Source organism: Crinia signifera, chromosome 2, assembly GCF_055691185.1.
Source record: "Crinia signifera chromosome 2, ASM5569118v1, whole genome shotgun sequence".
NCBI classification, from domain to species: Eukaryota; Metazoa; Chordata; class Amphibia; order Anura; family Myobatrachidae; genus Crinia; species Crinia signifera.
This window is the reverse complement of record NC_139218.1, coordinates 392985594-392998846: the sequence shown is the minus strand read 5'-3', so window position 1 is coordinate 392998846 and position 13253 is coordinate 392985594. Positions and strand designations below refer to the sequence as shown.

Below are 13253 nucleotides of genomic sequence, written 5' to 3'. Positions count from 1 at the left end.
CATGGCATATGCCTCCTCCGCTGAATACATTCTTCTGGATGACTGGGATGACATTTGGGATGCCATTTTTATTTTTGTGTTTCTGGTAGTGAAATGTTTCAACACGTGTATAGTGTAGGGGGGGTACAAACTTTATTTCAACCCGGGGGGGTATGTAGTGTGTAGTGTGTATGTAGTGCAGAAAAAAAAAATACTTTATACAGGAATTTGATCCCAATAAAAAAAAAAAAATTGAAGGGGTTAAAAAAAAAAAAAAAAGGTCCTGCGCCAAAAATTGAGCACAGATGTTGGTCAGTAACGTCCGTCACTGAACAGCGCTCAAAGGAAACAGGAATTTGATAAAAAAAAAATAAATAGATCAACCCTGTGCCGAAAAAGCTGATTAGTGATGTACGTCACTGATCAGCGCACAGTGGCCACAGGACACCCACAAAATCACAGTGTGTGTAAAAAAAAAATTTAAAAAAGACCCCACAGCACCCTCAAAAAAAAAAAAAAAAAGGTGATCACTGATGCGACACTGATTACCAGTGAGGGGCAGCAGGTGCACAACCTTTGGTGCAACTGACAGGTATATATATATATATAAAAAAAAAAAAAAACCTGCACCCCCAAAAAGTTGCTGATCAGCACAGATATACTGATCAGCACAAAAGGGGGGGCAGCAGACACAAAATATAGCACTCTCTATCACTCTCTGTCACTATCTCTCTATCTCTTACTATCTATCACTCTATGACACTGCAGCAGCAGCACTGACAGGTATATATATAAAAAACAAACTCTGCACCCCCAAAAAGTTGCTGATCAGCACAGATATACTGATCAGCACAAAAGGGGGGGCAGCAGACAAACTATAGCACTCTCTATCACTCTCTGTCACTATCTCTCTCTATCTCTCACTATCTATCACTCTATGACACTGCAGCAGCAGCACTGACAGGTATATATATATATATATAAAAAAAAAAACTCTGCACCCCCAAAAAGTTGCTGATCAGTTAATTTATACTGATCAGCACAAAAGGGGGGCAGCAGTCAGTTGCACACGCAGCACAGCTGTATATATATATATAAAAAAAAAACCAGCACCCCCAAAAAGTTGCTGATCAGCACAGATATACTGATCAGCACAACAGGGGGGGGGGGGGGGGGGGCAGCAGACACAAAATATAGCACTCTCTGTCACTATCTCTCTCTATCTCTCTCTATCTCTCTATCTATAACTATCACACTGCAGCAGCACAACACAGGAAGTCACAAGAAGTCACAAGATCCAGGAAGCATCCAGCACGCTACAAGCAGTGATCAGGTAAGTATTTGCAAGTATCAGGTCAGTATATCACGGCAGATAGGCACGGTGACCGGACCGCACTGCACGCAATTCCAGACCGGAATGGCGTCTGCAGTGCAGTCACCGTTAGTTTAAATCACCCTCCATGGCTGTGATTGGTCCGTCGGTCCGACGAACCAATCACGGCCTTTGGGGGCGGGTGGGGTGACACCAGTGTCACCCTTACACCCCGTGGTGATTGGTGCTGTACTTTACAGCACCAATCACCACCGATCCCTGTGTCACCGGCGAACGTTATTCGCCGGTACACAGAAAACGCTGTAATTGGCTGTTCACATTTGAACAGCCAATCACAGCGATCGCCGACGGGGGGGGGAGGCATCTCCAAACTGTCACCGCGTCTATAGACGCGGTGACAGTTAAATGGCATGATGTACATTTATGCCATGCGTCGGGAAATACATCCCGGCCATGACGTAAATGTACGTCAAATGTCAGGAAGGGGTTAAAAAAAAATGTATGGTTTTCTATTTTGTTCATGATATTCTATAAATCTTCCTGAAATCTGGATATGGAGTTTTCTTTTGGTCTTTCATGTGGCATGTGATATTTTTCTTTTATCTTAAAAACTCCACACATTGCAATTCGATTTGATGGTTTCTTGTTGTGGTTTTTCGTTTTTACACACTGTGCAATTTATGCATTGGTAGAACCCGGAGAGATCAAAGTTCATTCGCGAGATTGTGTGTGTTCTTCATGTTTTCTTTCCTTCAAGTGACTTTTTACTATTATGGTCTTTATTTTGGGTGCACTTTTGTTTTTTTCTGGAATGATTTTTTTTATTTCTTCTTCCATGGTTAGGATGGTCCAATGTTTTTTCAGTATTTTTTCCAAGTCCTTACCATGGCTTGAGTGGTCAGTTATGAAAAGGCGGACTTCCTGTTCTCTCCCTCTCTTGTTTTTATAGACTAAAAGTTCTGTCCTTTCAGGTTTTGTTGATGTTTCTAGTTCTGTCTCCAGAAAATCTTTCTTAAAGTCTTTTTCCAGAAATTGTTTCTTGAAGGTATCTCGTTTGGAGCAGTTCCTTCTAAGTTGGACACCTCGTATATTTTTCAATCAAGCATGATTGCTGGTGGCGTTGAGGTAACGGTTACAATCTACTTAGGAAAGCTTTTGAACCATTCTGCCCATGTAGTCTGTCCTTATTTTTAACGATGCTGAGAATGCTAAACCCTATTTGATCCTTATTTCTTTTTAAGGATATTCTTAGGGCTATTTCATGCATGTTTAAAGTGTTTTACTGTGTTAACCTCTACCAACGCTGATGGGAGGCTGTTCCATTTGTCCACTATCCTTTCTGTGAAGTCATTTTTCCTCAGACCTCCCCTGAACCTGCTTCCCCTTCAAATCTCATGTTCTAACACTTTTTATATTTGTAGAATCTTCCCTCCTGGACCTTGGTAATACCCCTGATATATGTGACCGTTTCGATCATGTCCCACCTTTTCCTTCTCTACATATTGAGAGGTTTTAGTCTTCCTGGGTAAGTTTGGTGATGTAGGCCATGCACCATTTTAGTTGCCCTTCTTTGTACCATCTTTATATCCTTCTGGAGATATGGCCTCCAGAATTGAACACCGTACTCTAGATGAGGTCGTACCAATGACCTATACAGTGGCATTATTACATCTTTCTTTCTACTGCTGATACCTCTCCCTATGCAACCAAGCATCTGACTTGCCTTCTTCATTGCTTTGTTAAATTGCCTAATGTCACCTAATATGTGACTCCTAATTCCCATTCCTTGTCAGCAGTTTCCAATATAGTGCCATTAATACTATATTTAGCTTTTGGGTCTTAGATCATCAGATCTAGAAAATGTATTTCCCATTTTTATTTATTGTGCTTGTAAATTCCAAATTGTCATTTTTTGTTCATGTTTTAAATAATTCTAAGGTTGTTTTTGTTCCTCTCCGTATAACAATTAGATCTTCGATGAAATGTGCCAACAAGATTAGATCGTTTATATATGGGTTGTTTATCCATATGTTGTCTTATAACCATTGAGCTAGAAACAAGTTGGCATAAGAGGGTGCAAACATAATTCCCATTGCTGTACCTTTTTTTGTAGTAAGAATTTAAGAGTAAACCAGAAATAGTTGTGTTTTAGAATAAACATTAGACTCTCCAATATAAAGATTACAGGTTCCATACTTAATTCTGCCTCTGGTTCATTATGGTTTTCTAATAATGAAATGTTTTACGTCACATGCCAATGTGTTTATGTTGCATAACGTTATTAATAGAAGTATATATTTTTTTTATATTGGATGTAATTTATCAAAAATGATAAAATAAATAAGGTCTATAATATAACCTCAGATGTACTCATGCAAATGTGCACGGTTGGATTAATTGTAGTCTGCTACTTAGCAACAAACAGAATGAAAAAAAAAAGCGATGCCAACGCACTTTGCAGTAGTTATGCGCACATGACCATAAAGAGTAAATCCTAAATATTTAGGCTCCTGTTAACCAAGATATTACCCGATTTTAATTAACTAGACAGCAACCATTGTCCGAGTGGTCCCACAATTATTATTTTTTTAACCCTTCCACCCACAGCGTATACAGCATCACTCCCAGGTATATAAACACACACACACACACACACACACACACACACACACTAACAGAAGATCTGGCCACTAGAGATGTTCCCCCCGCAGCCTATACAGGATCACTCACAGGTATAGAACACACTACCTAACATCAGATCTGGCCACTAGAGGCAGTGTTCTCCCGCAGCCTATACAGAATCACTCACAGGTATAGTACACACTACCTAACATCAGATCTGGCCACTAGAGGCAGTGTTCTCCCGCAGCCTATACAGGGTCACTCACAGGTATAGAACACACTACCTAACATCAGATCTGGCCACTAGAGGCAGTGTTCTCCCGCAGCCTATACAGGATCACTCACAGGTATAGAACACACTACCTAACATCAGATCTGGCCACCAGAGGCAGTGTTCTCCCGCAGCCTATACAGAATCACTCACAGGTATATATCACACTACCTATCATATCTGGCCACTAGAGGCAGTGTTCCCCCACAGCCTATACAGAATCACTCACAGGTATATATCACACTACCTAACATCAGATCTGGCCACTAGAGGCAGTGTTCTCCCGCAGCCTATGCAGGATCACTCACAGGTATAGAACACACTACCTAACATCAGATCTGGCCACTAGAGGCAGTGTTCCCCCACAGCCTATACAGAATCACTCATAGAACAAACTACCTAACATCAGATCTGGCCACCAGAGGCAGTGTTCCCCCACAGCCTATACAGGATCACTTACAGGTATATATCACACTACCTATGTAGTGTAGTGCTTAGTAGACCATCCTCTACATTGTGGATAAATATGTTAAAGAGAAGAGGCCCGAGCATGGACCATACGGTACACCACTAAATACTGGCATCCAATTTGAAAATGCACTGTTTAAAACCACTTTCGGTTTGCTGTCCAGCAGCCAGTTTCTTACCCAGATACAATTTTTTCCCCTATTCCCAGATACTGCATTATATGAATTAGTCTCGTGTCTACGGCCTGTGCAAAATCCAGGTAGACAACGCCGACTGCATCTAGATTCATGCAGACTTCCTCAAAAAAACTAATTTGGTTAGTTTGGCATGACGGTCCCTTATAAATCCATGCTGGTTCCCACAGATTATTTTATTTAGCACTAAATGATCTTGGATACCATCTCTTAATACTCCCTAAAAAAAAATTGGTTAGGCTCACTGGTCTATAACTTTGTGGGACTTCTAGGTTTCCCTTTTTAAATATCGGTACTACTTTTGATAATCTACAGTCCTTCGAACCATACCAGAAAAAAAATGATTTCTCAAACATGGAATGCCAAAGAATTTCTATCCCTTAGTTCCATCAGTACCCTTGGGTGAATTCCCTCTGGTCCCTGGGATTTGTTTGGTTTTAATTTGCAGTCTCGCTTATGGACATACTTTGCAGTGAATTCTATAGTTAATATTGCGGGGCTCCCTTAATGGTGCCTGTAGATTCTCCCGTTTGCTAGTGAAAATTGATGAAAAAACAAAAGTGGTTAACACTTCTGCCTTAGCTGTAACCTCAGTAACGCTTTTACTGCTAACATTACATATATGGAATATAGGTTATCCTTTTTTAACCTTTTGCTATTTATGTGTTGAATAAAAAAAAAAAAAATGGATACGTTTTTGTTGGAGTAATGCCAGTGCTCGGATGCGTCAGAAATATTGCTAGGTAGTGGACTTAACCCAAGACAGATGAGCAGGGTCTAACAACAGACTGAGGGTAATCAATAGAGGCCCCTGTAAGGGGACAAGGGCTTCACAGCACCCAGCGTACGGTTCGTGGCCCCCTGTCTGGGTCACCTGATACTGACAGATGTTACGTGATACAGTGGAAAAAACAATAAACAGGAATACAGGACTGACCTGAGGATAGTCTGATACTGAGGAACTTCTGCCCACTGATTTGGACAAGCCCTCTTAAAGCCACTGTGTGGTAGCAAAGAAGCACTGAAGAGAGGACAGTGCAGGCCATGTTTTCAGGTATGCAAGTTCAGAAAATAGATAGTCTCAAGTGGCAGCAGTGCAAGTGCTGAAAGATTGCAGGCCAGCTCTTTACATTTACATAGAATTGTAATCCAGGGTGATGATGGAAATGCTGCGAGATTGCAGGTCAGCCTGTTCAGGTCAGAAATCAAGTCATTTGTCCGGGACTTAATTGCACACGAAGTAGAGAGAATGTAGGTCAGACAGGGGCATCCAGAACAGAGTATCCACAGAATCTTCATGAGATAGGACCATAGAATATGCAACGTGCACGCACCAACCGAGTATCACCGGAAGGGAGACATGGCAAGGAAACCCACTCCCACCAATGACCGGATATCTAGCTGCAGACAGGTAATTAATAAGAGACAGGTGTCCGGCTGAAGCCATGAGGCCAATCAGTAACTAGGCAAACCAGGATGCAAAAGTGGCCCGTTATCCCAGTTGCCTGTGCTGTAATCACTTCTGTCTGGTTTGTTTACATGCTTTCTGTTTATGTGTTAGGTGCACATGCTGCAGATGGAGAAGTGCATGCTGGGAGTAAGCCTGGCTGAGGTCACCTCTCTGAGCTGGAACCTGTACCGTGATCAACACAAAACAATACTGACCACTGGAGGGGCGGACGCAGGACCAGCGACTTCCCGATGGAGGCCGGCAACCTCAGCGTACTACACAGCGCAGCCAGTAAGAGGGTGTAACCAACACCCCTTATGTACACTCTGGCACCATAGGTAAGCCCAAACTTCCTCTCTGTTACACTCATCCATGCTCTTACCGCTAGTTACATTGGGAGCCCAGGGACATGTAACGTCACTGCTGTCACATGGGTAGGGTGTACTGTATGCTGCTACTGGCACCCACAGGCATACTCAGCATCACAGCCATTTGGAGATCCAATACACCCAACCACCAATAAGGGTGCAGATCACTACATGTCCTGAAGAACCCCTCTCAGCTGGCGTAGCCGACTGATGCCGTGTAGAAGTGTGAGAGCCTCTGCTGTACGGTCACCTATAGCCATCTGTGTATCTGTCCTTACACCTCACCTCACATACTGCCCCCTACAGCCAGAACCACGGCCTCCCATCATTATATGTGACCAGAGGAGCAGCCCGATCCCTCTCATACCCGACGGTCACACATCTATTCCCCAACATATTACAGAGCAGCCATAGAACCGGCTCACACCCAGAACAGCCGCAGGTCACAGTCTATGGCCTCCCGTTCTGTCCAGCAATGTGATATAGGGCAGTCTGGTATAAGTCACATGATAGGAGAGCGAGCAGCACTGACCTGCACTGGATTCTGGGAGATATTCCTGCACCCCCTGATGGTCACCAGCATCCAGCTCTACACCGGCCTCAGCTCCTGTGTATGACAATAAGCAGCCAGTGTTACACATAGACACACGTGTGCAGAGACAGAAGGGGCCGGTGTCTGTGTGTAGTAGTAATTACTATCATATGTGACAGGAGGAATATCCGGACATACGTGTTACCCGTAGCCAGTGTTACACATAGACACACGTGTGCAGAGACAGAAGGGGCCGGTGTCTGTGTGTAGTAGTAATTACTATCATATGTGACAGGAGGAATATCCGGACATACGTGTTACCCGTAGCCAGTGTTACACATAGACACACGTGTGCAGAGACAGAAGGGGCCGGTGTCTGTGTGTAGTAGTAATTACTCTCTGGTGCTCGCTACCAAGAAAAATAGAATCAGGCAGTGTGTGTGAGTCCTTTGTTCCATATCTCCACAAGTAGAACACCCTACAGGAGACGGCACTAGACACCGGTTATAGGCCAACATGAAGACTGCATGGAAATCCCAGCAGCATAGACCTCTGTGTGTATCACCTGTATGACACTACTGTCTGTATGTCAGCCTCTCTCACCTGATCTGATGTCAGCAGCATAGACCTCTGTGCGTATCACCTGTATGACACTACCGTCTGTATGTCAGCCTCTCTTCCCTGATCTGATCTCAGCAGCATAGACCTCTGTGCGTATCACCTGTATGACACTACTGTCTGTATGTCAGCCTCTCACACCTGATCTAATCTCAGCAGCATAGACCTCTGTGCATATCACCTGTATGACACTACCGTCTGTACGTCAGCCTCTCTCACCTGATCTGATCTCAGCAGCATAGACCTCTGTGCGTATCACCTGTATGACACTACTGTCTGTATGTCAGCCTCTCACACCTGATCTAATCTCAGCAGCATAGACCTCTGTGCATATCACCTGTATGACACTACCGTCTGTACGTCAGCCTCTCTCACCTGATCTGATCTCAGCAGCAAAGACCTCTGTGCCTATCACCTGTATGACACTACTGTCTGTATGTCAGCCTCTCTCACCTGATCGGATCTCAGCATGGACGGCCTCTTCTTTACATGGTTGGTAACACATCTCATCTTCTGGCTCAGCCTGTCATATAAGAACATGTGTCACATACTGTACGTGTCCCACCCACACAATACACAGGACATCTCTATAGGACGGGGACACGGGAATAACACCATATCCTGCACTGTGAGACATGTGAGGAAGCAGAGCTGGGAGAGGTCAGACCGGGTTCCTCTACCTGATAATCCTGGCTGATCATCCTGTTCTCTTCTCCCATACACCCCGGAGTATAGAGAGGGGTCTCATATGGGTCTGCAGGATGTGTAGGATTACACCCACCTGTGGGGAAGGGGCACACACATGTATCTGTATAAATGGTAATGCAAAAGAACTCAGCCGACACAAACACATTATAGTGACGGATATGGCGGAGTAACATAGAACCAAAGTCATGCAAATAAAAACCACCGTATCTCGACTCACGGGTAATGGTCCGTTCTCCTGCAGCGCCGCAGTCACCAGCGACCGGGAAACACAGACTGTTACACTTACTGTGATGGGACCAGGGAACGGTCAGGGATGACCATATACGTAATGTAACATGTACCTCACATTCCCAGTAATATACATATCCCCCCCATACAGCAACATTGTACCCCCAGAGCGTCTGCGTCTCTCACCTGGGCTGATCTCAGCAGGAACGGCCTCTTCCTTACACTGCTGGTGATAGATCATTGGTCCCGGCTCAGCCTGTCATACAAGGACATGTGTCACATACGTGTCCCACCCACACGTTACACAGGACATCTCTATAGGACTCACACACAGGGCGGGGACATGGGAATAACACAATATCCTGCACTGTGAGAAGCTGATGTACAAGGAGGAGAGGTCAGAGCAGGTTCCTCTACCTGATATTCCTGTGTCACTGTCCTGTTCTCTTCCTCTATACAGCCCGGAGAGTACAGAGGGGTCTCACAGGGGTCTGCGGGATTTCTAGTGCTGCGCCCACCTGCGGGGAATGGGTACAGAGCATTACATTACAGTAAGTATAGTTATTCTGTGTACAGCCCGGAGAGTACAGAGGGGTCTCACAGGGGTCTGCGGGATTTCTAGCGCTGCACCCACCTGCGGGGAATGGGTACAGAGCATTACATTACAGTAGGTATAGTTATTCTATGTACAGCCCGGAGAGTACAGAGGGGTCTCACAGGGGTCTGCGGGATTTCTAGTGCTGCGCCCACCTGCGGGGAATGGGTACAGAGCATTACATTACAGTAGGTATAGTTATTCTATATACAGCCCGGAGAGTACAGAGGGGTCTCACAGGGGTCTGTGGGATTTCTAGCGCTGCGCCCACCTGCGGGGAATGGGTCCAGAGCATTACATTACAGTAAGTACAGTTATTCTATATACAGCCCGGAGAGTACAGAGGGGTCTCACAGGGGTCTGTGGGATTTCTAGCGCTGCGCCCACCTGCAGGGAATGGTACAGAGCATTACATTACAGTAGGTATAGTTATTCTATATACAGCTCGGAGAGTACAGAGGGGTCTCACAGGGGTCTGCGGGATTTCTAGCGCTGCGCCCACCTGCAGGGAATGGTACAGAGCATTACATTACAGTAGGTATAGTTATTCTATGTACAGCCCAGAGAGTACAGAGGGGTCTCACAGGGGTCTGCGGGATTACTAGCGCTGCCCCCACCTGCGGGGAATGGGTACAGAGCATTACATTACAGTAGGTATAGTTATTCTATGTACAGCCCGGAGAGTACAGAGGGGTCTCACAGGGGTCTGCGGGATTTCTAGCGCTGCGCCCACCTGCGGGGAATGGGTACAGAGCATTACATTACATTAAGTATAGTTATTCTATGTACAGCCCGGAGAGTACAGAGGGGTCTCACAGGGGTCTGCGGGATTTCTAGCGCTGCGCCCACCTGTGGGGAATGGGTGCAGAGCATTACATTACAGTAGGTATAGTTATTCTATATACAGCCCGGAGAGTACAGAGGGGTCTCACAGGGGTCTGCTGGATTTCTAGCGCTGTGCCCACCTGCGGGGAATGGGTACAGAGCATTACATTACAGTAGGTATAGTTATTCTATATATAGCCCGGAGAGTACAGAGGGGTCTCACAGGGGTCTGCGGGATTTCTAGCGCTGCGCCCACCTGCGGGGAATAGGTTCAGAGCATTACATTACAGTAGGTATAGTTATTCTATATACAGCCCGGAGAGTACAGAGGGGTCTCACAGGGGTCTGCGGGATTTCTAGCGCTGCGCCCACCTGCGGGGAATGGGTACAGAGCATTACATTACAGTAGGTATAGTTATTCTATGTACAGCCCGGAGAATACAGAGGGGTCTCACAGGGGTCTGCGGGATTTCTAGCACTGCGCCCACCTGCAGGGAATGGTACAGAGCATTACATTACAGTAGGTATAGTTATTCTATGTACAGCCCGGAGAGTACAGAGGGGTCTCACAGGGGTCTGCGGGATTTCTAGCGCTGCCCCCACCTGCGGGGAATGGGTACAGAGCATTACATTACAGTAGGTATAGTTATTCTATGTACAGCCCGGAGAGTACAGAGGGGTCTCACAGGGGTCTGCGGGATTTCTAGCGCTGCGCCCACCTGCGGGGAATGGGTACAGAGCATTACATTACATTAAGTATAGTTATTCTATGTACAGCCCGGAGAGTACAGAGGGGTCTCACAGGGGTCTGCGGGATTTCTAGCGCTGCGCCCACCTGTGGGGAATGGGTGCAGAGCATTACATTACAGTAGGTATAGTTATTCTATATACAGCCCGGAGAGTACAGAGGGGTCTCACAGGGGTCTGCGGGATTTCTAGCGCTGTGCCCACCTGCGGGGAATAGGTTCAGAGCATTACATTACAGTAGGTATAGTTATTATATATACAGCCCGGAGAGTACAGAGGGGTCTCACAGGGGTCTGCGGGATTTCTAGCGCTGCCACCACCTGCGGGGAATGGGTACAGAGCATTACATTACAGTAGGTATAGTTATTCTATATACAGCCCGGAGAGTACAGAGGGGTCTCACAGGGGTCTGCGGGATTTCTAGTGCTGCGCCCACCTGCAGGGAATGGGTACAGAGTATTACATTACAGTAGGTATAGTTATTCTATATACAGCCCGGAGAGTACAGAGGGGTCTCACAGGGGTCTGCGGGATTTCTAGCGCTGAGCCCACCTGCGGGGAATGGGTACAGAGTATTACATTACAGTAGGTATAGTTATTCTATATACAGCCCGGAGAGTACAGAGGGGTCTCACAGGGGTCTGCAGGATTACTAGCACTGCACCCACCTGCGGGGAATGGGTACAGAGCATTACATTACAGTAGGTATAGCGATGTGGGGAGGGGAGAACTTCCCTACTCAGCAATGAGGAGACCACCGCCTGCCCCCGAGTACCACGTTACATGTATGTCACAGCCTGGACATGTTACAGGAACAGCGGGCACCACATACTAACTTGTGTAAGTGTATAGACAATGGCACAACGCCCCATGTTACAAAACAGAGAGTTGTAGTAAACGGAGTACAGTCAAAGGAGGGAAAGGTTACTAGTGGAGTACCCCAGGGATCTGTACTTGGGCCAATGCTTTTTAATATCTTTATTGGTGATATTGCAAATGGAACTGAGGGTAAAATGTGCATTTTTGCAGATGACACAAAGGTATGCAACAGGGTAGACACACCAGGAGGGGTAAAACAAATGATTGAGGATCTAGGTAGATTAGAGGAATGGTCAAGAGCATGGCAACTACAGTTTAATGCCAAAAAAAATGCAAAATCATGCACTTGGGTCTCAGAAATCCAAAGACTAAATATAGTATAAATGGCACTATAATGGAAACTACTGAGGAAGAGAGGGATCTAGGTGTCACTATTTCAGGGGACTTAAAGGCAGGTAGGCAATGTAACAAAGCAATGAAGAAGGCAAGTCAGATGCTTGGTTGCATAGGGAGAGGTATCAGCAGTAGAAAGAAAGAAGTAATAATGCCACTGTATAGGTCATTGGTACGACCTCACCTAGAGTATTGTGTTCAGTTCTGGAGGCCATATCTCCAGAAGGATATAAATACATTAGAGACTGTACAAAGAAGAGCAACTAAAATGGTGCATGGCCTACATCACAAAACGTACCAGGAAAGACTTAAAGATCTTAATATGTATACTTTAGAGCCGAGAAGGGAAAGGGGGACATGATAGAAACTTTCACATATATCAAGGGTTTTAACAAGGTACAGGTGGGAGACATTCTCCACAAGAAGAGGAGCAGCAGAACACGAGGACACGCACTGACACTAGAGGGAGGAAGGTACAGGGGAAATGTGAGGAAGAATTACTTCACAGAAAGAGTAGTAGATAAGTGGAATAGCCTCCCATCAGAGGTGGTAGAGGCAAATACAGTAGAAGGAAAAAAAATGTGTCAGAGCGCAAATCTATATTTAAGATCCCCTCCTGGGTCTGCAGCTGTCTCTATTAAGGTGATACTCCACCCCTTACAACCAAAAGGACAATCAAAAGACTTAGAGATAGCGCTGATCCAGGTAATTTAAAAAAAAAAAAAATGTAATTCAATAAAAAGTACAATATATAACAATAATTACACACAAATAACCGGCCGGTACTACACATATACACGCAGCTTTTCACTATGATTTTACTGTGCCTGTTGCTTTAGGAATCTTAGCATAGCCCAATATATGTAGTAATTATAGGGTGCTTTTTTGGATGTATGATATTAAACTTCAGGTTAGTACAGTTGTTAGCAATCCGTAATCAGCAAGTATAAACAGTTAGTCTTACAACCAACAATTGGCTCTCTCACAGCTCCTCTTTGTTAGTTAGTGATAGCATGCATGCTTCAATGATTAGTACAGAACGAATTTCAGCCAATGAATTGACAGAGATAAACAAAGCTCTACTGAGCTATAAGTAGCCACTC

The 13253-nt window shown here is 45.1% G+C and overlaps 1 protein-coding gene across 5 annotated transcripts in view; it reads right to left on the bottom strand.

Annotated features, from left to right (window-relative positions):
* The window catches only part of LOC146058248 (uncharacterized), a 102132-nt gene that overhangs the window by 20399 nt on the left and 68480 nt on the right, over positions 1-13253 (bottom strand). For 3 of the 5 annotated variants that reach the window (XM_083170444.1, XM_083170450.1, XM_083170451.1), the window contains exons 7-11: positions 9189-9289; positions 8958-9027; positions 8516-8616; positions 8289-8358; positions 7218-7292 (exon numbers count right to left, since the gene is read on the bottom strand). The exons of the other annotated variants lie outside the window; for them this stretch is intronic. In XM_083170444.1, the coding sequence (XP_083026570.1) occupies positions 7218-7292; positions 8289-8358; positions 8516-8616; positions 8958-9027; positions 9189-9289 (417 nt within the window). The remainder of the gene's footprint in view (positions 1-7217; positions 7293-8288; positions 8359-8515; positions 8617-8957; positions 9028-9188; positions 9290-13253) is intronic. 5 annotated transcript variants of the gene reach the window in all.